This window comes from Puma concolor, chromosome F2, assembly GCF_028749965.1.
Source record: "Puma concolor isolate L17-30 chromosome F2, mPumCon1.1.hap2, whole genome shotgun sequence".
NCBI classification, from domain to species: domain Eukaryota; kingdom Metazoa; phylum Chordata; class Mammalia; order Carnivora; family Felidae; genus Puma; species Puma concolor.
The window spans coordinates 39501377-39525550 of record NC_141684.1 but is presented as its reverse complement, the minus strand read 5'-3'; the positions used below and the strand labels follow the sequence as shown (position 1 = coordinate 39525550).

General features: G+C 44.4%; 2 protein-coding genes across 6 annotated transcripts in view; both read left to right on the top strand.

Annotated features, from left to right (window-relative positions):
- The window catches only part of MATN2 (matrilin 2), a 138440-nt gene that overhangs the window by 51892 nt on the left and 62374 nt on the right, over positions 1–24174 (top strand). For 4 of the 5 annotated variants that reach the window (XM_086695080.1, XM_086695078.1, XM_086695079.1 and 1 more), the window contains exons 4-5: positions 5302–5424; positions 22915–23037. In XM_086695080.1, coding sequence (XP_086551206.1) covers positions 5302–5424; positions 22915–23037 — 246 coding nt within the window. The remainder of the gene's footprint in view (positions 1–5301; positions 5425–22914; positions 23038–24174) is intronic. The other variant, XM_086695081.1, reaches the window with a different exon arrangement.
- LOC112859395 (NADH dehydrogenase [ubiquinone] 1 alpha subcomplex subunit 1-like) lies at positions 6191–6610 on the top strand. The gene is given in 2 exon segments (XM_025922604.2): positions 6191–6359; positions 6362–6610. Coding segments are annotated over 2 exon segments (213 nt in total). The 5' UTR covers positions 6191–6242; the 3' UTR covers positions 6458–6610.

Below are 24174 nucleotides of genomic sequence, written 5' to 3'. Positions count from 1 at the left end.
CAAAACCTACACACTCTGGGCTCTGCCATTTTTGCCACCCAGGGAGAGAGGACACTGAATTTAGGCGCTGAAAAATGCAGGTCTATCCTGAGCTTTCTGATGACTCATTGTAACCTGGGTGGGGCTGATTTTAAGTAACCTCTTGCTACCTGTTGTATCAGCCAAGCCGGGTATTTGGAGCCTAGAGGCTGGCAGTTCCTACCCTAACAGCCCCACCCCGCCCAGGCCAGGCACAAATTAAGGCTCTAATAGCGTTCCTAAGACACACCTTTCATCCACCAGCCTGGGCGAAGTCTACACTTTTTATTACAGCCCTTTGGGGCTCTGGTGTTAAGCGGGAGGCCAGATGGATTTCAAAAAATGCTGACTCTACGTACCCAGCAATTGTTTCTTTCTAGACCCCCAGGCAGCCCTACAATTCCTTCGATCATTTATGCATCTGTTAATAGGCATTTATGCACATTCATATTTCCTAGTTAAAAAAAAAAAAAAATCCAGTCCTGGGTGGCTCAGTCGGTTAAGCGTCCAACTTTGGCTCAGGTCATGATCTCATGGTCTGTGGGTTTGAGCCCTGCGTTGGACTTTGTGCTGACAGCTCAGAGCCTGGAGCCTGCTTTGGATTCTGTGTCTCCCTGTCTCTCTGCCCTCCCCCACTCACGCTCTGTCTCTCTCTCTCTGCCTCTCAAAAATAAATAAACATTAAAAAAAAATTTTTTTAAATCCAGTCTTGCCAGTGACCTAGTCTGCTGATGAGTGATTGCTTCCCCAGAATACAAGGCCTTGACCCAGTTACAACCTACCAGGCCTTCTGAGAAATGCGTCCGCTGCTGGCCAGTGGAGGAGGCAGGACAGTCACCTCCCCTTCAGCACACCACAGAGGCCGGTCCCACGGGATGGCAGGGGTGGGAGGACCCCATTGCTTTTGGGAACACCAATCACTCATCCGTAAAATTTTACACATGGAAAATTTTTACTTTATCTTAGTAAAAAGATTTGAGATTGTTTTGCTTGAAAGTAACCGAAATTCCATTTGAACTAGCTTTTAAGGGGGAGGGGTCATATCATATTACCCCGTGGAAATAAGTGGAAGAGTAACGAATGACAGTCCCACTTTCTCTCCACCTTCTCCTTCTGCCTCCCGTTCCTCTCTGTTCCATGGGCAGAAAGCATGCACCCTGTCAGCCCCCGACAGGTACCTGCCCTTGGTTTAAGCCTCTCTTCCCTCAGTTCTAGCTCCTGGATGCCTGGAAAGGACTCTGATGGTCACACCCGGTGCTGGTCCGTGGCATCCAGGAGCGGGGCTGCCTCATTCCAACACATGGGCAGCTCCTACAGGTCCCACGCATTTGAAGTGAGAAGGAAGGGCAGTTTGTAGAAAAGGTGGCATGGGGGGTGGTGCTACCCAGACAAAATAATAAGTGTCTGTACTAAGGGTCCCTAGACACCATTCATGACTTTATTCTACAGGTAAAGAAACAGGTCTGAAAGGGCTACCCAACTTACCTGAGCTTCCCTCCCTTGATCAAGGCAGAGCAGAACCGGAATCCAAGTCTTCTGGCTTCTTATCTGGTACGCTTTCCATTATACCAAGTCACAGTCTCCTGGTTCTAATTCTTTTACGGCACACGGCCAAAACAAGCCTCTTTTAATTTCCCCATTTGACAGCCGAAGGAAGTGGAGTTTAAGGAAATTAAGTAATTCCTACAAAGTCATACTAAGTTGTGAAGCTGAGCATTCAGGCAGTCTGCTTCTAGAAGCCGCCCTCTTCAACACTGTGCTGCCTGCTGCCCAACAGCTATTTCCTCTGCCTCACATCTCCTGCCCCCTTGTATTGTCTGCCAGGGTCCAGATGGGAAGATGGGCACCGGTCATCACCTGGGCCTCACACCGGTGGATAACTGGTGTGTGGCTGGTTTCCAAACTTGAGACTTCCTTCATTACAGAGAGGGACACACTGAAAGTTCTTCAGGAATGCCCCCCGCCCCCTGCCATGCCTGTGGGTAGTTGGGCTCCAGCAGTCTAGGAAAGAAAGAGAACAGTGCACAGCAAATGCATTTTAAAAACAGGATGATTTTCCACTCATAAGGCTGTCAAAACTTAACCATTTTGATAATCCCGAGCACTGAGGTTTTTTACTCTCATGCATTGCTGGTGTGAACCAGCTTGCAAGGCAATTAGGCCACGTCTCTTCAAACTAGGATCCAGTCCTAGCAAAACCACCGCACTTGTGCTCAAGGAGATGTATCTGAGAATATGCATCCCAGCGTCAATGCAAGTGAAAATCTGGGAACTGTGCAAATGACGGCTGATGGGGAAATGGCTAAATACAATGAGGAAGAATCATAGGACCTATAGATAAAGCAATTGAAGGGAATAAAACAGATCTAACATATTTGATCAGATCTGAGATATACAGTCAATTCTCATTATTCTCAGTGATTATGTTCTATAAAGTCCTGGTGGATGCTGAATTTGCAAATACTGAACCACGACTCCTGGGGGAGATAGGGAGCTAGGTTCCTACAAGCCTCTAGTCTCCACATTTTTGTTAACTGATCAATACATAAACTGTTCTATGTGTCTAGAGGCACCTTATGTGATACACATGTTGATTCATTAACACTGAGCTCACAGCCAGCAGCACTGTTGTTGAAGCCAGAGCCCGAAGTGTATCTAGCGCACTTTCACCTGTAAGGCGCCTGCTGCCTGCTTGCACCCAGAAGCACTAGACGCACATCACTGAGCGCGTCACATCAGCAAACGCTAGCACTTCGGCATTCTGCTCGGGGCCGTGTTAAACAGCAAAATCACCCACAAAAAAAAAAGCCCAAAAATCAAAAAACGAGGCACCAAATAGACCTCAAAAAGGACAGTTGTGTACTGTCTGAGAACTGAAACAAGGAGGCCACCTCAGCTGGCAGTGCGCACATCAGGAGACTCAAATTTTTCATGACTGAGCCTGTGTTGATTTCACTGTGAGTATCGATTTCAGGGTTACAAATACATTTTAGTGAGTAGGCGAGTTCACAAATACGGAATCTGTGAATAATGGGGATCACCTGTTTGCAGCTTCACATCTTAACGTCTTTCACATTGGGGTGCATCTTAGATTCCCTGTAGATACTATATGCATCAGTACAGATAGAATCTGCAGTTAGTGTTAAGTGAAAATCCAAGGTGACGACCACTACGTGTAGGATGAGCTCCCACATATAAAATAAGACAATAAACCACCACGCTTCCCAATGCTACATGCGGCTGTGTATGGAGCAGTCCCTGGGACACGGTTCTAAGTATTTTACCATCTTAATTATTTTAACCCTCACAAGGCTCTTATGAGGTAGGAGCTATTTTTATCCCCATTTTTTGAGGGGGCTGCAAAGGGAGAGGGGGAGAGAGAATCTTAAGCAGGCTCCATACTCAGTGTGGAGCCCCACGTGGGGCTCGATGTGGGGCTCCATCTCATGACCATGAGATAGTGACCTGAGCCAAAATCAAGAGTCAAACGCTCAACTGACTGGGCCATCCAGGTGCCTCTTATCCCCATTTTATATAAAATGGTTAAGAAAATTGTCCATGGTCACAGAAACATATTTTTTCACACCAAAGTAAAACTGATTGATAGGATTTAACTACTAACTTTCCAAACATTGTTTGTATCTTTTTTAAAAGTTTATTTATTTATTTATTTTTATTCTTTAAGTGTAATTTATTGTCACATTGCCTTACATACAACACCCAACAAGTGTTGGGTGCCATCCCAACAAGTGCCCTCCTCAATGCCCATCACCCACTTTCCCCTCTCCCCCAACCCCCATCAACCCTTAGTTTGTCCTCCTATGGTTTGCCTCCCTCCCTCTCTGTTTGTAACTATTTTTTCCCCTTTCCCTTCCCCCACGGTCTTCTGTTAAGTTTCTCAAGATCCACATACAAGTGAAAACATACGATATCTGTCTTTCTCTGACTGACTTATTTCACTTAGCATAATACCCTCCAGTTCCATCAACTAATGAATGGATACATTTATTTATTTTGAGAGAAAGAGAGAGAGCACGTGCGTGTGTGTGCGAGCAAGGGAGGGGCAGAGAGAGAGGGAGCGAAAGAGAATCTCAAGCAGGCTCTGAACTATCAGTGCAGAGCCCGACAGAACCTGTCTCAAGGTTCATACCCCCAAAACCCTGAGATCATGACCTGAGCCGACATCAAGGGTGGGACGCTTAACCGACTGAGCCACCCAAGTGTCCCCATTATTTGTATCTTAACAGGAGTTAAAACACAGACTATCATAAACTCACAACAATCCATCTTAATCGTATTGTTAAAAATTTTTGAAGTTTTACTCCCCTACTTTATTTCCCACTGTATTTCTTACTTAGAAGTAACCAGACATATATGTTAAGACACACCATCAGTTTCACCAGTAGCTCCGTTTTCCTAAGCACGGGATTAATGAGATTGTTCTTAGCTTTTGAAAGCCTCTTTTATTTGGGCTTCATAAAAATGTATTTCTACATATGGACATCTTTTTTGTTTATGAGAACACTTGCATAACTTGTACTCTGTTTATAATGATGCTTGTTAATTTTAAATATGTTCAAGTTGAATTATATTGAATAAAATAATAAATTAAGATGTAAAAAAAAGAGAGAGAGAGAATTTTTATGAGCTCCAGACAGACTTATGCAAGAATTGATATATCTGAAAGCTGAGGTACTTCAGATACTAAATTCAGTAATATTTTAAATTGACAGAAAGATTAAGGAAACATGGAACTTAGGAATGAATTTTTTACTCCAAAATATTGTGTATAACACTTTCGCATATTAAAAGATTGCTCTTGGGATTTACGGCCCCCAAAAATTGTTGACTCTTACCATATCTTCATTTAATAGCTTTTCCTACAACCCCATTGCTGCCTACTGAAAATCCACATGTTAGCCAAAGCCCCCTCTGGTATCAGCAAACTTTCTGATTCCCCAATTGAGTGTTATTAATTGAACCATGCAATTTCTCTTTTTTGTAGATCATTTTTGACCTATTTTAGTGGATATCGGCAATTTCATATGGCACCTTAGCGTCATTTCCCTTTAACCTTCTGTGGCCCGTTATAGATTCCTGGTGGCATTTATCTAGAACTGACTAGTCCAATGAGAGGCTCTGAATCCCCTGGAGGGTAGGGACTGCAACTTGTTTTCCTTTGGGTCCTGCTTTCTCCCTCACAGAAGGTTCTGGGTGAATGTGGGTGGATGAAGTCAGAGAAGGCGTCATCATTGCCTTAACTTGCTGTGTCTTCCCTTACAGTGGTCCACATGTGCAGCATCCTGGAGCATAACTGTGCCCACTTCTGCATCAATACCCCGGGCTCATACGTCTGCAGATGCAGACAAGGATACATCCTCAACTCGGACCAGACTACTTGCAGAAGTAAGATTGCTTTGCTGGTGTATCTGCACTGTCCTCCTCTGCCCTCTGCTCTCTCTTAGGGCCTATTTAATTCATATGTGGCTCTTCGCTTAACCTAGTCATCATCTCCTTAAGGAAAGAAAGGAGGTTTTATAACTCGTGTATTTTGTGTCGACCTCCATCCTCCACCCCGCCATCATAGTGCTTGGACCAGAGCCAGCACAGCATATAGTAGGCCAGCAGGAGGAGTTTGGAAGACTGTTGGAGGCATCTCCTTAGAAACAGCCTTTTTGAATTCATGAGCTGGTGTCTTTTTCTTCCAACCTGTTCTTTAGGGGGAACCACTGGAGAGCCTTTTCATCCACTGTCTCTATGAACTGTACCCTGAGGAATTGTTTCTGTATTTTATTCTCTTCTCTGAAGCATTGACTTAGGATGAGTTATTAACATTGGCTGGGAACGATTATGCCAGTTCTGTTTTAGAGGTGTGCAGTGATCTCCTAGCAGGGATCTAGTAGACCTATAAAGTCTCCTAAATGAAAAAGAAAAAAAAAAAAGGTCAAACAGATTAAAAGTGCGGAGAGAACTCAGATTCTCTTTTTTTTTTTTTTTTGGCCAAGCTCCCAAACTAGACAACATACTGACATTTGAACCAGCGAGAGGTAATCTGCCTCTTAGAGAATTCCCTATACACTGAGGGTGGTGCCTACATATGTATGTTTTTAAGTTGTAAGTAAAGCCACTGTGTTAGCCCATAGACAGCCAGGCTACCAAACCAGGCTTACTCAAGATGTGAGGAAGACCGGCGGGGGAACCTTGCTCCTGGCAGCCGAGGCGCGATGTGGTTCGAGATTCTGCCCGGGATCGGTGTCATGGCCGTGTGCTTGGTCATCCCCGGCATAGCCACTGCGCACATCCACAGGTTCTGTAACGGGGGCAAGGAAAAAGGGGTTGCCTTTATTATCCATATCATTGGAGTTTGATGCAAAGAGATAAGCGCATCTCTGGAGTTAATCGTTACTGTGTGTCAAAGGGTTTGGAGAATATTGATTAAAGAAGCCTTTTCCCGACTGATGAAGAATAACTCAGTTATGTTCATCTGCCCTTTCTGGAAGGTTATGCAGTGTATCAATGTAGTACATAATAAAAACAAAACAAGACAAAACAACAACAACAACAACAACAACAAAAAGATGTGAGGAAGACCGGCCCACACGGAGGCAAATAAAACTCAGCTAATCTGACATGCAGTTCATGCAACACATAATTGTTATTATACCTCATGGTAAGCAATTAAGCATTAATGGAAAGCATCTGCACAAACGGCTGTAATTAGTATCGCATATATAGAGCCAAACCACATTTTCCTGTTTTCTTCCCACTTCATTTTCGGGGTTGTAAATAGCTGGATAGAAGCCTCCTGCCCCCCAAGGTTAGGGAACATCTGCTTGACTCCTCCAGTTCTGTGGCCTCTGGAAACACAAAGCTTCCCGGTGCTATGTGTTCCTGGGCTCCTCCCAGACCTCAGGGTCCCAGATTTTTGAGTGCAGCCTGAATCATCCTGATCTTCTGCTTGAACCTCTGACCCTTCTTGAGTTTCCACAACAAAAATTGCTCACACCCACCGCTCATGGGTTTAATAGAATTCGCTGGGAAAATGGGGGAGCCCTGGCAAGGTCACCTCACACACTGCTCAGCAAACAACCTAAACATCTTTTTTAGACATCCCCCGACCCTCTTCAAGAGCTCCGCCCGCCCCCTCTCCCAGCCTCTTCCGGAGCTCCCCTCTGCAAGGTGTTGCTCTGAAGAATGCTCAGCCTTTCGCCACCTCGCTTACTCCCGTCATGCCCTTCCCTTCTTAGGAACACAAGAAAGTCCTCCCCTTGTCTTCTGCCTCAATGGCCTGCTGCAATCCAGGCATCTGCTGACGTCCATTTTCCATGGGCTGGCTTAGTCAAGTCAGAGGAATTTGGGGACTAGCAAATAAAGAATAAAAAGTCCTCCCCCTAGTGTTATGAGCCAGGCCTTCCCCACACTGGGTTTTGTCAACCCCTGCCTGGTCCCACCTCAAGCCTGGAGACCCCTAGGCTCTCCCCAGTGTTGATCTGTCCTGGGATCCCCACTATAGGAGGAGGGCTGTGGGTGCAAAGAGCATGAAGCAGAAACTGCCTGGGCTTCAGACAGACAGGAGCAAGGCGGCCCGGGTCAGAGGTTCTCAGGTTCCAGTAACTAAGAGCCACTCAGGAAGCTGACCCCCGGGGTCTCACCCCCAGAGATTCAGAGTCAACAGGTTTAAATTTTTTTTTTTCAACGTTTTTTTATTTATTTTTGGGACAGAGAGAGACAGAGCATGAACGGGGGAGGGGCAGAGAGAGAGGGAGACACAGAATCAGAAACAGGCTCCAGGCTCCGAGCCATCAGCCCAGAGCCTGACGCGGGGCTCGAACTCACGGACCGCGAGATCGTGACCTGGCTGAAGTCGGACGCTTAACCGACTGCGCCACCCAGGCGCCCCAAGAGTCAACAGGTTTAGGGTGGGGCGCAGGAGAATGCATTTTCAGTGAACTTCTGACATGGATTGCTGCCACGCTCTTGAGATCCACTGGCATCAGCAACGGGGGGACCGGAGGAAAGGGCCTGAGTTAAGGGAGAAGAGAAGGAGCTGGAGCCAGGGGTCTGCTGTCCCATCTGACCCAGCCCTCCAGTCACCCGGAAGCAGTTAACCTCCCTTCACTGTCAGCACCAGACTTAGCTGAGTAGGTACAGTCATAAAGAGCAGTTATCTCTCTCCCCGCCCCCCCCCCCCTTCTTTCTCTTTCTCAAAGATAATCACTCTTGTTTGCATGTCTGAAATTCTATCTGGGCCAGTGGTATAGTCCACAGACTTCAATTTCAATCTTGACATTCAGGCTGTGCCTGTCTCACGCCCAGCTGATTATTTAAATTCCTTGACTCCACTTCCACAGCCATAAAATGGGAAGGGTGGTGACAAATTCATACCTGTCTCATCAATAAATCCCTGTCAGCCTGTGGTTTGGGTCTGCTGGACAGTTGAAAGTTGTGCCAAGGGAAGGCAGGGCCATACCCCGACTTCTGTTTATGAACGGCTGGCGGGGACCTGCCCCTACCAACATTGAGAGAAGCCAGTGGGCATGGAGAAGAATAAGACACAGTTCTTTCCATTTTTGAGCATATAAGATGTGCCAGGGAGCATGCAAACTACTGGGGAAAAAAATAGTGAATAAAACAGCAGTGTTCCTGCTCACTTTCTTGCATGGGAGTAATTCAAATAAACCACCAAGGTAATTGCAACCAAAAGCAATTGTGTCCCACTCCCAGCTCAGTGTGAGAGGTCAGGTCTAACTATAGCCACTGCACTTATTAAGTGCTCACCATGTTCCAGGAGCTCTCCTGGTGCTTTATATGTGTTATCTCATTTAATTCTGACAATAAGCTCTTAAAGTAGGTTTTATCATTCTCATTTTACAGAGAAGGAAAATAAGGTACTCCCTTCAAAACTTTAGACAGTTTACTCAAGGTCATATGGCTAGTACTATGACCAAACCAGAATCGAAACCCTGTTATGTAGGAGTCCGTATTATTAGCTCTTAACCACCATTTGATACTGTCCCATGATCCTTGAGGGCCCCCAGATGGCAGTAGGGCAATCCTGCAACCAGAGAAATTCCTCCAGACCCAGGTTCACAGGCTCGCTGATCCCCAGGGAGACTCAGAACTAATTCAACAGGACTAACAATCAAATGATTGTCGTTCCCCAAGTCCACTGCTGTGACACTGTCACTATACAGAATGATTTGAGAGGACCTCTTAGGCAGTTGCCTTCGGGCGCACGCGCACACACACACACACACACGCCCCCATAGCCACCATTTTTTATTCGTACCTGTTTGTGTGAAGAGAGGAGGCAGACACAACTAATTCAGAGATCCTTCCGGTGGAAATGGGTCCTGGCTGTCAGACTTTGAACTCCCTCTCCCACATAACCCAAGAATTCTGTTCCCTCCTGGTGATGGCACATGTTCACCCACCACCTGGGATACCAGGTTGCTGCAAAGCACCTCCATCCCACCTCCAGACAGTGTGGACTAATGCTTGAGCTAAAATCCTACTCTCTGTGATTCCCACCTTTGATCCTATTCTGCCAGCTAAAGCTATATACCAGAAAGTATATTTCCTTTTCTAAATAAAGAGAAAACCCTTTGATTATTGAAGAGTGTCATCCCCCCCACCTCTCATTAATTTTCTCTTTTTCAGGGAAAGCATAAACACATCTTTAAGTAACTGGGTTTGGGATCTCTTTGTGGTCCATATTATCCTCTTCCGGACACTACTTGGTCAGTGTCTCAAAATGTGCTCTTCCATTAAAAGACTAGACCAAACATATTAAATAAATATTGCCTTCAAAGTTCTGCCCATCTGAGCAATTTGGAAGGTACTGGAAGTCAACGTTGTGGATTCTTCTGTCCTCCAAAATGTCTTTCCCATCTAATACCTCTGTATGAGATATATGGAAAAGTGCTTAGCAGAGTGCATAGCCATAAGGCTCAAGAGAAGTTTATGTCCTTTGCTTTCCCCATTTAAAAAAAAATGGGGGAAAAAACCCTCATGAAGTATGCCTGTCTTCACGTGTCTGTTTCCCACCATTCCCCTCCTCTTGAATTCCTTTCCCACTAGTAGGAAAGAACTTTATCTTCTTTCCTTTTCTTTATTTATGTTTTTAAATAAGGAATTTTCCCTCCCTTCTCGAATATTTAATCTATCTGGAAAAATATTGAAAACACAACATTTAGAAATTTTCACTTGGCCAAAAAATGTAAACTGTCTTATCCAGCATTTTTTTCTCTCTCTCTCAAGAACCATATCAAATGCATTTTATTGCTTTCAGTCTTCAGATATGTTCCTGACATTATTTTTTCCAAGCTATGCAAGTGACTTAATAGTGTTTATTTTAGAGTTTAATCAAGGGGCATTATCCAGAAAAACAATCATATTATTGAAAAGAGAAAAGAAAATCATAACCAACATCCTTCATGGATTCAGATGCAAAGATTCTTGAAGACTTAGCAAATGGAATCCATATTTATATACTGTAATCAAGACCAAATGAGGTTTATCCGAAGAATGCAAGTTTGCTTTAACGTTCAAAAAGCGATCAATATAATTCATCATATTTAAAAATGAAAAAGTTTAAAAATGAAAATATTTAAAAATGAAAACATATATAATCATTTCAGTAGATGCAGACAGTGTTGGACAATATCCAACACTCATTCATGACAAAAATTCTCAGCAAACTAGCAATACAAGGGAAATTTCTCAACCTGATAAAGGGTATCTATGAAAAAACCTATCATAAAATATCATACTCAAGAGTGAAAGACTAAATGCTTTCCTCCTGAGAGAAGGAGTAAGAGTATATTCATTCTCACCACTTCTCCTCAACACTGTACTGGGGGTCCTAACTGATATCATAATGAAATAAAAAGAAATTAGAAAGTCATACAGAAAAAAGTAGAACTGTCTTTATTCACAGACTATGTGCTTGCTTATGTAGAGAGCTGGTGGAATCTTCAAAAAGCTACTAAAATTAACAAATGAACTTAGCAAGGTTGCAAGATACAAGTCAAGATACCAAATTATTTGATTATGTTTTTACATACTGGCAACACAAGTTAGAAACTGGAAATATGTAAATTAGGGATAAAGTTTACAAAATTGTGCATGATCTGTACACTGAAAAGTACAAAAGATTTCCACAATAAATTGAAGAAGACCTAAATAAATGGAGAGATATACTGTATGATGGAATGGAAGACTTAATATGGCTCAGATGTCAATTCTTTCCAAATTGATCTATAGATTCAAAGCAATCCTTATCAAAATCCTAGCAGACTTTTTAAGGTGGAAACTATCTGACTCCTATATGCGTATATATATATATATATATATATATATATATATATGAACATGCAAAAGAACTATCATAGTCAAATACAGTCTATTCTTACTATTCATTATTATGTTTTATAAGTCTCTGTGAACATTGAACTAATGATTACTAGATCATTGTTCCTAGAAGAAATACAGGGTTAGGTTCTTGTGAGCTTCTGGTCACAGCATTTCATCAGTGAATACATAACCTTGTTTTGTGTGTGCCTCTATTTATTTTATTATTATTTTTGGAAATGTTTTATTTGTGTGTGTGTGTGTGTGTGTGTGTGTGTGTGTGTGAGAGAGAGAGAGAGAGAGAGAGAGAGAGAGAGAGAGAGAGAACAAGTGGGGGAGGGGCAGAGAGAGAAGGGACAAAGGATCTGAAGCAGGCTCTGTGGTGACAGCAGTCAGCCTGATGTGGGGTCAAACCTCAAGAACCTCAAGATCATGACCTGAGCTGAAGTTCGATGCTTAACCCACTGAGCCACCCAGGCGCCCCTGTGTGCCTCTTTTGAAGACTCCTTATTGAGTATATGTTACTGATTGGTTAACATTGAACTCACAGCTGACAGCACTATTACTCATGCCTTAATGGAGATCATCTAATATACATGTTTTCTTCACAAGGCATATCACAGCTTTCTTGCATTTAGGAACACTGGACAGCATTTCAGCACTATACCTGAGGGCCATTTTAAACAGTGAAATCACCAACAAAAAGCACAAAAGGCAAAAATCATGGCACTAAATAGAACACAAAAAGAAAGCTTGTGTGTAGTATGAGAGCTTAAACAAGAAGGCAGAACATTGCCTTTTTTGACCTTAACTGGGAACATATGCATCAGGTAGCTAGAATTTTTACCATTCTGTGCACATACATCAATGGTCATGAAAATGCTGCAAATACTGATTTGTGTTACAAGTAAATTTTAGAAAGTATATTAATTAGCAAATATGGAATCTGCAAATAATGGGATCAATGAAAACTCTAAAAAAAAATAAAGTTGGGGGCTTAAATTACCTGATTTCAAGACTAATTATAAAGTAATAATGAACAAAACAGTATGTATAGGTGACATCAATGGACCAGAATATAGTTCAGGAATAGACCCATACACATATGGTGAAATGATTTTTGATAAAAGCGCCAAAGCAATTCATGAGGAAAGAATAATGTCATCAACAAATAGTGCTATAACGATTGGATCGTCATGTGTGAAAAAATGGACTTCATCCCTTACCTCACATCATATATAAAAATTAATTCAAAATTGATTTTAAATCTAAATGTAAGAAGGGAAGCAATTAAATGTCTACATGAAAATGTAGGAAAAAGTTTTTTGATGACCCAGGGTTTGGCAAGGATCTTTTAAATAGGATATAACACAAAAAAACTCAATAAATTGCACTTCATCAAAATCAAAACATTTACTTTTCAAAATACGCTACTACCAAAATGAAAAGGTGAACGAACCATAGACTGAGATAAAATATTTGCAAAACGTATATCCAACAAAAGACCTTAGAATATATAAAGAATTCTTAGAACTCAATATTAGGGAAATAACCCAGTCAAAATGGGCAAAAGATTTGAACAGACACTAAGCCAGAGAAGATAGATGGATGGCAAAGAAGCCTGTGAAGACATATTCAACATTATCAGTCATTAGAGAAATGCAGATTAAACCCACAGTGACACGCCACCACGCTTCCACTAGACTGGATAAATTTTGAAATATTGACCCTAAAGTACGTGTTGGCAAAGTTGGCAACAGGAACCGTCATTGTTCCTGGCACAATGGTTCATCCACTTTGGAAAACAGTTTAACAGTTTTCTACAAAGCTAAATATGTACCTACAATATGACCCAGGCATTCAATTCTTAGGTATTTACTGAGAATAAATTAAAGTTTATGTCTAAACAAAGATTTGAACACAAATGGTCACAGCAGCTTTATTTGTAAGAGTCCCAAACTGGAAACAACCCAAATGTCCATCAGTAGGTGAATGGATAACAAATTGTGATATATGCATACAATGTAATGCGACTAGGCAATGAACAGAGTGACTGTTGACACATGCAGCAAGCTAGATGAATTTCAAAATAACCATGTTGCATGAAATAAACCAAACAAAAAAAGAGTACACACTGTATGATTCCATTTATAGAAAATTTTAGAAAATGGCAACTAATCTATGTGACAGAGAGTAGATTAGTGCTTGCCTGGGACCAGGGGCAGGGGGGCAGGGAGCAGGGAGAGGGATTACCAAGGGGCATGAGGAAACTTTGGGGATCTGGGGGTAATGGATATGTTCATTATCTTGATTATGATGATGATATGTTGACATGTCAAATTTATCAAATTGCATACTCTAAATTTATGCAGTTTATTGTATGTCATTTATGATTCAATGAAGCTAATATATATAGAGAGAGAAAGTCAGAACAAGGTGGTTTTGGAAGGTGAGTGGTGCTGAGACAAAGCCTGCAAGATAAGAGATTGGAGAGAGAATCATGGAACAATCAGGGGAGGCGTTGTGGAGGAGGGGGTTTTTCTAACAATGCAGGGCTTGTTGTCTTTGAGGGTTCTAACTAGACCAGACGGCCTGTCTGGAAGGGTTTGTTTGGGGCATTGGTGGCGGATGAGGGAAGGAATGTAAGCTGGAACCAATTATGGAGCAATTCGATTCCCAGCAGCGGTCTTTGGTGGGTAGGGGCACTGAGCACAGGGTGTCAGGGGTAAAACTACCTTGTAGTAAATTGAGTCTAGCAGTAACATATGCGTGGGATTCAAATTAGGTACCGAGTGGGTGGGGAAGTACCATCCATCCATCCATCCTTCCACCCACCCTATGTCCATTCACTCATTCATTTATTCATCCAATACTTATTGGTTCCTTCTAGGGGCCAGGCACTCTTACACGGTGGTGGGAAGAAAATGAGTGTTTCTCTTATATGTCTGAGACCCAGGAAACACTCAGATCTTGCTTTCCCTTGTGCTCCACACGTGTGGAGCAGAAGGTGAAAGATGCCATCAGTTTACAATTCTAATCAGCTCGGTCAGTTCAGTGCACGCTTCCTTATGCCCGCAGAATTAATTAGGAGACCATAGCAATAATTCCCACACCAGGGAGGAGTTTATGACATAGCGAGGGGATAAGGGGTGTGGGATGGTCGCACGATTTAGAATGACAGATCACTTCAGAGAAGAAACCTGACTTTGAGGGAAAACTAGTGAATCTGGGAAGGAGCCCACACAAGTGGTTGGATGCAGCTGGAGAGAGGGGTTAGAGTTCAAGGAAAAGCCCTGGCTGGATGTGCTTGGTAGTAGCAACTGACCCTGAGAATGGATAAAATCTTGGAGGGGGAGAGAGAGAGCGTGGAAAGGGAAGGTCAGGGTCTGAGCTTCGGGGCAGCCCACAAGGAGAGCAAGGAGCCAGAGTGGAGGAGCAAGCAGGCTGCGCCCACAAACAGCCAGCCCGCAGCTTCTGAACAAATGGCCTGCCTGGCCCCAGGCTCTGCTAGGACCGCCCTGAGCAGAAGAGGAGGACTGCTGAGCAGAGGGCGTGCGGTCACAGAGCTTCCTCTCCACCCTGGTTGCTGGGCCCCGGAACTCGGAGAGGGTCCCGTGCAGTCTGCTCGCCCTCTGGCTGGGCCAGGCTACAGGGTTAAAAAACAAAGAAGAAGAAGAAAAGAAAGGAATCTGGGGTGAGTAGCATTCTCATGGGAGAATTGAGTTGACTACATGTGAGCAGAGAGCCGGCCATTGGGAAAGGATGACCACACATCAGGGGAAAGCGAGTTTGAAGCTCATAGAGCTGCTTTTCTGCTTTCCTCTTTTCTCAAGCACCTAGAAAAGTGGTTCTCAGAGTGGCCCCCCAGACAGCAGCTCAGCTTTGCAGGGAAACTGGTTAGAAATGCAAACTCCCAGGCCTGACCCTAGTGCTACCAAATCAGGGATTCTGGGGTGGGACCTAGGAATGTGTGTTTCGGGGGCACCTAGGTGGCTCAGTCCATTCATCGTCCGACTCTTGATTTCGGCTCAGGTCATGATCTCATGGTTCGTGGGTTCGAGCCCCGCATTGGGCTCCCTGCTGACAGTGCAGAGCCTGCTTGGGATTCTCTCTCTCTCTCTCTCTCTCTCTCTCTCTCTCTCACAAAATAAATAAATAAACTTAAAACATACATTCCTTTTTTTTTTTTTTTTTAACAAGCGCTCCGGGAAATTCTGATGTAAGCTCAAGTTTAAAAACCACTGACCTACGCACTTTGAACTAAATCTCTCCCTGAGAGGCTCCACTCAGTAAGGAATTTATATTAAGAACGTGATGATGTGACAGCCGTTTGGAAATTGCAAAGTGCTCTATAAGAATAGGGCATTACTTGTGCGTGTTTATTTATTTTGATCAACCTCATTCGGTCAGATTTACTTACGTGTTAAGGCTTTATTTGGGGGGATATCCCTTTAAGAGAATGAAAATTCTGTGAGTGAATAGGAGGACTGATTGAAAAATAATTCAGCTCTTGGGGAGAGAAGGATTCGAGGCACAGCTGGGGTTTGCCCAAAAGGACAGGTTTGTTTTTCTCAGTGACATTGGGTTTGTTTTGTTTCTTCCAGCGTAGAAGCACAAGGCTGATGACTCACATTTACTGTTGAAAGTCTTAAAATCCGAACTGCAGCTGTCAAAATAAGATTAGTGCTTTCAGGCACCATGAAAGAAGGGGGATGGTCCTTGAAACACAGGCTTCGGTTTGTGGAGTCTTAAACTCTGGAAGGGCTTCAGATTGGTGCAGGCAGAACCCCATTGTTTCCCACTTGAGTGAAGTAACAGCCCTAATAATACATTTCTCTTCTCTCTTGCTGCGAAAGATAACTTCTGATTTCTACATCTCAGGCTAAATAACAGCAGGAGCTGTTTGAAAAGTGGAACGTGTCTTTAAAGGTGTTCATTTTGCTTTAGCTCCAAACTAGCTTCAACTGTCGTTGGTGTGAACAGCATGCAGTGTGGCTTGTCTCAAACTCTGAAAAGCCAGTAAAAACCCTTTGATTTCGCCTGGCATGATGTCAGCCACAGCAGCCACAGTCTTTGTCCCATGCTTCTCGTCCAGTGTAACCAGATGGGAGGTTTTCCAAGTTCTCCAGCCAAGGCACAGCGCCAGGGTTTCGAGAGCACAAACTAAGGAAGGCACTTAAATCTAGGGTGCGTGCGTGCCTCGGGGCAAACACTAGGGTTGGATTTGAGCACAACTGTGGGGCTCTTACTTATCAAACCCTCAGTGATTTATCTCACCTGGGAAGACTGAGCAGCTGAAGTTAGCATCGCTCCCTGTAATTCACAAGGAACTAAAAGAAGCAAGTAAATTCTGTCAGCCCTGTGCTAATGGTCGCCTTCTGGTAAGGCATTGCTTGCGTTTGGTGAGATCTTTTGTTATAAAATTCACAATTGTCTACTTTGCCGTATCAGATCAATTCAGCAGAGAGTTCACAAACCACAGCTCAGTCAAAGATACGTTGACATTATTTAAAGAAATCTGAATCTATGTCTGGGTGTGGAATTTTCACAGGCACCCATAAAGTGACACTATATTGCAGTTGTGATGTAGGCAAAATTCTCAGTGAGACCACCTTCTGGCCACACAATATAAAACAGAAGTTCCCTTCTTTCCACACGCCCTACTCCCTTTTCCTGCTAATTTTGTTTGGCAGCACTTAAGAGATCTAACATACGGTTTTACCTGTTTATTTTATGTCTGGCCCCTATCAGTGGTGTGCTGGCAGATGTTTAACAACCAGATCTGCAGGGGGAAAATGCTCTGGTTTCTAATGTTCACTGACTCCTGTGGTGTAAATACTGACACCGTGGCCGGTTTCAAGCCACCTGCCTGGCCTTGCTGACTACAGAGTAGGGGAGAGGTTGGCACTATCTGTCATGGGGGTTAGTGGGAGCTGGCCCCCTACACACCACTGGCTCCCCATTTGAATATTGGCTCCGTGGGCACAGAGATCAACTGATAGATTTTTTACCTCTTTTATTCACTGTTATTTTCCCAGTACTTTGAACAGTTTGACAAATGGATGAATCAATGCAATCATTCAGATATTTTTTTAGTTTGTATTTATTTTAAAATTTTTTTTTAAATTTTTTTTTCAACGTTTATTTATTTTTGGGACAGAGAGAGACAGAGCATGAACAGGGGAGGGGCAGAGAGAGAGGGAGACACAGAATCGGAAACAGGCTCCAGGCTCTGAGCCATCAGCCCAGAGCCCGACGCGGGGCTCGAACTCACGGACCGCGAGATCGTGACCTGGCTGAAGTCGGACGCTTAACCGACTGCACCACCCAGGCGCCCCGTATTTTAAAAATTTTTTAATGTTTATTTATTTTTGAGAGAGAGACAGATCTTTAACAGGGGAGAGGCAGAGAGAAAGGGAGACACGGAATCCGAAGCAGGCTCCACTCTCTGAGGTGTCAGCACAGCCCAGTGCCGGGTTCGAACCCATGAACAGTGAGATTGTGACCTGAGCTGAAGTCTGACGCTCCACCGACTGAGCCACCCAGGTGCCCCTCAAATATATTTTTAAAAATTGACCATCTGCCAGACACCGTGCTAGATATTTGAGCTGGAGGGCTGAGCAAAGTAAGCCCTGCCCTCAGACGGTAGGGAAAATAGGATTCAGTAATCATTGTAAGTGGAGTGTTAAATTGTGGTTGTGGAGATCATGAGGGAGAACTTGACCTCTAATGGGGAGCAGTCAAATAAGAGCCACCTGAGTACTCCAGGCTGGTGGCGGTCAAGTCCAATCAACAGATGTCCACTATGCACCTGCTGTGTGAAATGCATGGTATCATAGAGGCATCTGGAGGAACTCCCAGGCTAATCCTGTCCCTCTCGGAGTTTTCAGCCGAGGTAAGATTGATGAGGAAGAAATACCTGACAACCCCATGCTTATGTAGCACGGACATGGGTTCATTCTCTCATTCATAAGTCTTTACCGAGCCAGGCACCGTGCTAGGTACAGGGATGCAGCAGATAACAAGGCCGCCAGTTCCTTAGCTGTCGTGACCACACTGGCATCTGCAGCTGGGGGCTGGCTCCCAGATGTCACTGCACTCTGGGCCCCCTTCTGGTATGGGAACACCTCTTTCTGAGGACAGGGAGAGGTAGAGGCTCAGGAGGAATTTTGTTCCCATGATACTCATCCTGCCAGGATCCCGTTTCTGATGGAAGAGAGTATTTTTAGGACTCTAGGAGCATCCCTGTTGGGAGGCAGGGAGTGTGGGCCCTTGTCACTCTTCTTTCAGCAGATGAACACTTACGGAGCACCAAGCACACGCGCTAGGACAGTGGGCAAGGCTCTGGGAAATCAGTGAGTCAGATCAGCTCACATTCCAGCGGGGCAGGCAGACGTGATCAGGTCCTTCCAATACCGTTGGATAAATGCGTAAGCGCTGGAGTGGCTCCCAGAGGAAGGAGCCTTTAAGCCCAGCCAACCTGGAGAAGGCTTCTTAGAGGAGGCGACATTTGACTGAAGTCATGAGCCATGATGGGGGTCGCCAGGTAGAGAAGGCTTGGAAGGATCATGGGAACTCTGAATTCAGGGCTTCTCCCATCCCTCGTGGTTTTATTATCCTTCAGAGAAACCCTCCGGCTGTGAGAAAAAGAAGCACTGTTTTTCAAAAGCATCAGGAGTCATTCAAAAATATCTGTGTTTGTTTCAAATGGAAGTGACCACTGCCAGAAAAACAATGTTGTTTTGTCAGAGCCTAGTCTGCATGTATTCCTTTGTCTGTTGAATTAAGTTAATCCCTCAAAGATTTCCCTGGGGACGGTGCAGATCACCAGTGGCCATAAATCCCCAACATTATAAAAACATTATGAAAGTACAATACACACGAAGCCAACTGGCAAGCTTGCTCTTTGTGGGGCCGGACTTCTGGAATGTGAGTGATAAGCCTCCTGTTCCTACCACACTCCGTGCCCTCACGTAGTGTCTGCGATTCTGTCAGCCACTTTGGAGAGGGAACCAAGGACAGCGGTAATTCTGAGATTGGTTTAAAAGAGGAAACTCAGCCTCACAGTCTCCGTTAATAAAGGGGGGAGACTGGCCCTGGGTCTGGGCACCTTCCACTCGGATGATTGTAAGGGACTTTGTATCCAGTTCGATGACACTCAACCCGGCTGCACGCTGCAGTTATTTGGGGAGCTTTCGCCAACCCTGCTGCCTGCATTCCACCCTGGCCAGTCTGGTTTAAGGAGCGGGGTGCCCTGGGCATCAGGGTTTTCTAAAGGTCCCCAGGTGGTTCTGATGGGTAGCCAAGGTCGGACGCTGCTGCTCCTGTAGACTGGATCTTGCAGTTATTCACAGGCCGTTCTGTGGGTGTCCCAGCCCTGTCCCAAAAGGAATATGCATTGCCTCTCTACCTACCCTCTGGGGAGAGGTCTTTTGGAAAAAAAGATGGTTGCTTCAAGCTCCTGGTTCCTTGCTTTCAAAATGCTGCTTTCAGAGGGGTTCTTTTGTAGCATGTTGGGTTTTTTTTTTTTTTCATTATTATAAAAGCTCCTGTTAGAAACTCTTGTTAGAAAACTTGAAAGCAGATCATTATAAGAGCCTAAAAATCACCTGTACTCCCACTATTCCTTTGTAACCGCTATTAGGTGGGGTTCCTGCTAGATACCAAAGGAGGCAAAGCAGCAGCTAGAGCAGAGAAGGGAGACCCAGGTGAAGAAGCTCATGCCCCCTCACTTTAGAGAGGGACTTGGGATTTGGGGGGTAGGTTGTTCCAGTGTGTTGGGGTGACATTTTCCAGTCATGAGGCTTTTGTGCAGGCACTGTCTCATCCCCACTAGGGAGCTTAGCATCTAGCAAGGGCAACAGTAAATACATGGCTACTTAAATGCCCACACAATTGGGGCACCTGGGTGGCTCAGTCGGTTAAGCGTCCGACTTCGGCTCAGGTCATGATCTCGCGGTCTGTGAGCTCAAGCCCCGCGTCGGGCTCTGTGCTGACTGCTCAGAGCCTGGAGCCTGTTTCAGATTCTGTGTCTCCCTCTCTCTCTGACCCTCCCCCGTTCATGCTCTGTCTCTCTCTGTCTCAAAAATAAATAAACGTTAAAAAAAATTTTATAAAAATTAAAAATAAATAAATAAATAAATGCCTACGCAATTAACATTGTGATACATGCCAAGGGGAAGAGTGCAGGCCTGCACTGACAGCCGATAGGGGAGGCGGAAAACTCTGGCCCTGAAGAACAAGCGAAGGTCCTCATATCAGGAGGTTAATTTTTCCATCCGTGTGCAGACAGACCAGAGCTATTTCGGCATGGAATTAAAAAACAAACAAACAAGCAAACAAAAAAAACCTACTGCTGTTCCCAAACAAAGCAGTGATTTTATTTAACAGCTAGAAGTCCTCTAAGTTTCCCAGAGCCGAAGAAGCTGCCAGATCCCTCCTTCTAAAGGACAACCCAGGTGGCATTGCCCTCTCTCTCTTTTGATGGATTTTACCCTGACTGGTCCCCATCACCTGCTTAATCGGCTTGGACTTCTCAGCCTACCTTCCAGCCCTCTGCCATCTGGTGTCAGTTGTCCTTCTGATCCCCCCTCCTGCTACTTCCCTTGGAATTCTCAGCATGGGATTTAGCTACCACAACTGTCCTACTTTCCTCATTTCTGCACATTCACTCACACTGCTCCCGCGGCCCATAGTACCTTTCCCGTTTTCCATTCTCTCGCCTATACCTGCCAGCCTTTTCCAGTCTACCCTTGACGATGGGGCTAGTTTATTCTACCTCAGGACCTTTGCATTTGCCGTTCTTTCAGTCAGAAATGCTCTTCCCAGAGCTTCCTGTTACCCTTAGAATACAAGCTGGGTGACAGCAGGAACTCCTTCCTCTGTTTGGTTCACCACTGTATCCCCAGGGCCTGGGACACTGTAGGTGCTTCATTTATTGATAAATGAAGAGTATCGGGTGATTCAGATTTTTCTTAGGTCTCTAGCTTAGGCTTGTAACTTAACTGTAGGTTTTATCATTCTTTAATGATTCACTATGATTTTTACATGAGCTGAAGTTTTTTCTGGTTATTGGTGTTTTTCTTCTATCTAAATCCAATGGAACTCTCGATTGGAGTTCCCAATTGGAAATCTAAGGTAAAATATACTGGTAATAGAAGAATTTGCATCTATAATTTTCTTCATCTACTTTATTGATTTGAGAATGAAAATACTTCTTTTTAGCACTTGAAAGCCCGAGTCCTTATTTGTGGAATATTAGGCATAAGCCTTTTTTTTAATGTTAAGAAGCAGATTTTATTTAAAAAAATTACTTAATGCATTTAACAGAGGTGATGAATCAATCAGCTTTTATCTTTTTATCAATTTTATATATTTATCTAAAAGCATAATAAATAATACAACTCAGTGACACAGGTGATTACATTGAAGTGTAGCCATTGGATTGATTCAGGGATCAATCAGGCTTTCTAGTTAATTGAGTTTTTATTGTAGCTTTCATAGTGATAACTTTTAACCAGAGAAAACTCTTTTTAATATATTCAATTTCTTTAATGCTCTTTGATTTTCTCCAACTTTAATGGTAAAGTCACTGGAAGAGCTAGTTAAGAAACCAAGGCATTCTCCTAGCTGAGAAGTAATGTTTATCGGGTCAGCCTGTTTGTGCAAAGGAGAGACTGAGTCAGTGATGGATTGAAAATGCCTTGAACCTTTTCATCCTCTGATATACTTTTAGTTTCATTGCAGCAAATGCATTCCTGTGAGTGCATTCTTACATTGCATTTGTGTGAAACCCCAGGGCTCAGCACTTTGTGGACGCATAATAAATACTTGACCGACGTAGGCTCACTAATAACCATACATCCATTTATCCCTAGTAATCTTTGTTACCTCTACCTAACCTCCTTTGGCTTCGCCTTTTCCTCGTGTGTTGCTGGCGTCAATAAATGAAGCTCAAGGAGGATTTCCAAAGATTGTTCTGGTAGACAAATGGAATGAGGAGAAGTACGTCCAAAAAGACAGATGTAGAATTGGGACCTGCCATTTTTTGGGTGGAGTGACAGGTCTTCCCACTGTGCTCTCTCTCAGCTTCCCCATCTGCAAAATGTCAACGACAGTGCAGATTATCTCCTGTAAACCTGTGGGACTGTGATTACAAAGCATTTTCGTTCTCGAAGAACAGGAGTGGTACTTGGTGCTGACCGGTACAGATGCCTGCTCATGATAACTTCTAGTTCTCGGGAACCATCGGAATGCTTCAGAGCACTTTCATGAACATGAGGAAAAGACAGACCTGATGTTAATTCGAAATTATTCGATGCATTTAATAGAGGTGAATGATTCCAACTTTGAAAGATCTGTTTTTATTTACACATAAAAATCCACTGAAATGTTAATCGTGGTTGCCTCTGGATGGTAGGATTACAGTTATTCAATACGTTAAAGGTTATTCCGAAGGTTATTTTAGCAAGTGCTTGTTGTCTGGCCACGCGCGGAGGATGGAGGGTCACGGAGGTGTCTTCTGACGGTGTGACTTTGCCCCAGTCCAGGATCTCTGTGCGGCAGAGGACCACGGCTGTGAGCAGCTCTGCGTGAATGTGCTGGGCTCCTTTGTCTGCCAGTGTTACAGCGGCTTCATGCTGGCCGAGGACGGGAAGAGATGTGTTGGTGAGTATTCGTCTGCCTCGTTCCATGAGGAAGGGCAAGTTGAGCACCGTGAGGAGGGAAGGGGAGCCCCCCAGGGACCCAGCTGCTCTCTCTTGAGTTTCAACAAAGTGCTCAGGTGTCTGGCCCAGTTTTGGTCAGAATGCGAACTCTGAAGACTTCATTTAGGGCTGCAGCTGGCATTTTCTCCCACTGGGTCCTCAGCAAAAGGCATATTTATGGTAATCTACGTAAATAGAATTGTCCCTTTATATACTACATCGCTTGAAAAGGACTGGGCTGGTCTTCAGCCAATGCGGAGGCTGTTTGGGATGGCCTGACTTCAGGACAGCTCATGTGTTGCACACTCACTTGCCGGTGGGCGAGCTTGCTGAGTGGTCCCTACGTAGGCAGCCTTCCTCCTAAGTATAGATCTGCAGTTCGGTGACAGTCCCAAGTGGCCGCTAGGTGTAAAGCCCAGCTGTATGCAGGAAGACACCATTGTCAGAGGCAAGGAACAGTGGCCTCAAATGCGGACCCCAGGGAAGAAGTTTCAGGGGCAGTGCTTAGAATTTCAGGCACCAACTTGCCATCGGGTGAGTGACTTCCCACTTGAGCAACTCCACATTGTGTGACCTGGTGGGAGGTAGGAAAGGTGGGGTGGCATCTGATTTCTTCAGTGAAGGGTGATGGTTCTCCTCAGCACCTGGAGAGCGGGCCAGCACATCCCTCACGCCCCCAACCAGTGGGTCTGCAACACACCTGAAACTCGCATGGTCTCTTTCTTCCTTCCTCCAACAAACAGTGCCCGGCAAACAGTAGGTGTTCCATTAACTGAACTCAGTACTTAGGAGGCAAAAAATCTGGAGGCAAAGGAAGGGAAAGGGCTCAACTCACACCACACCTGGAACCTGCATTTTTCTGACTCTAAATCCTGCGTTTTCTCTTCTGCCCACACCCCCATGGTTTTCAGGGGCCTTGTATGTCTTCCTTCCCATAGTGAATGATTATTATTTTGCACATAGAATTGACATTTTCCAGCACACTTTGATACTTAGCTAAGGATGTGGAAGGAAAAAGCAACAAAGAGGGGCGCCTGGGTGGCGCAGTCGGTTAAGCGTCCGACTTCAGCCAGGTCACGATCTCACGGTCCGTGAGTTC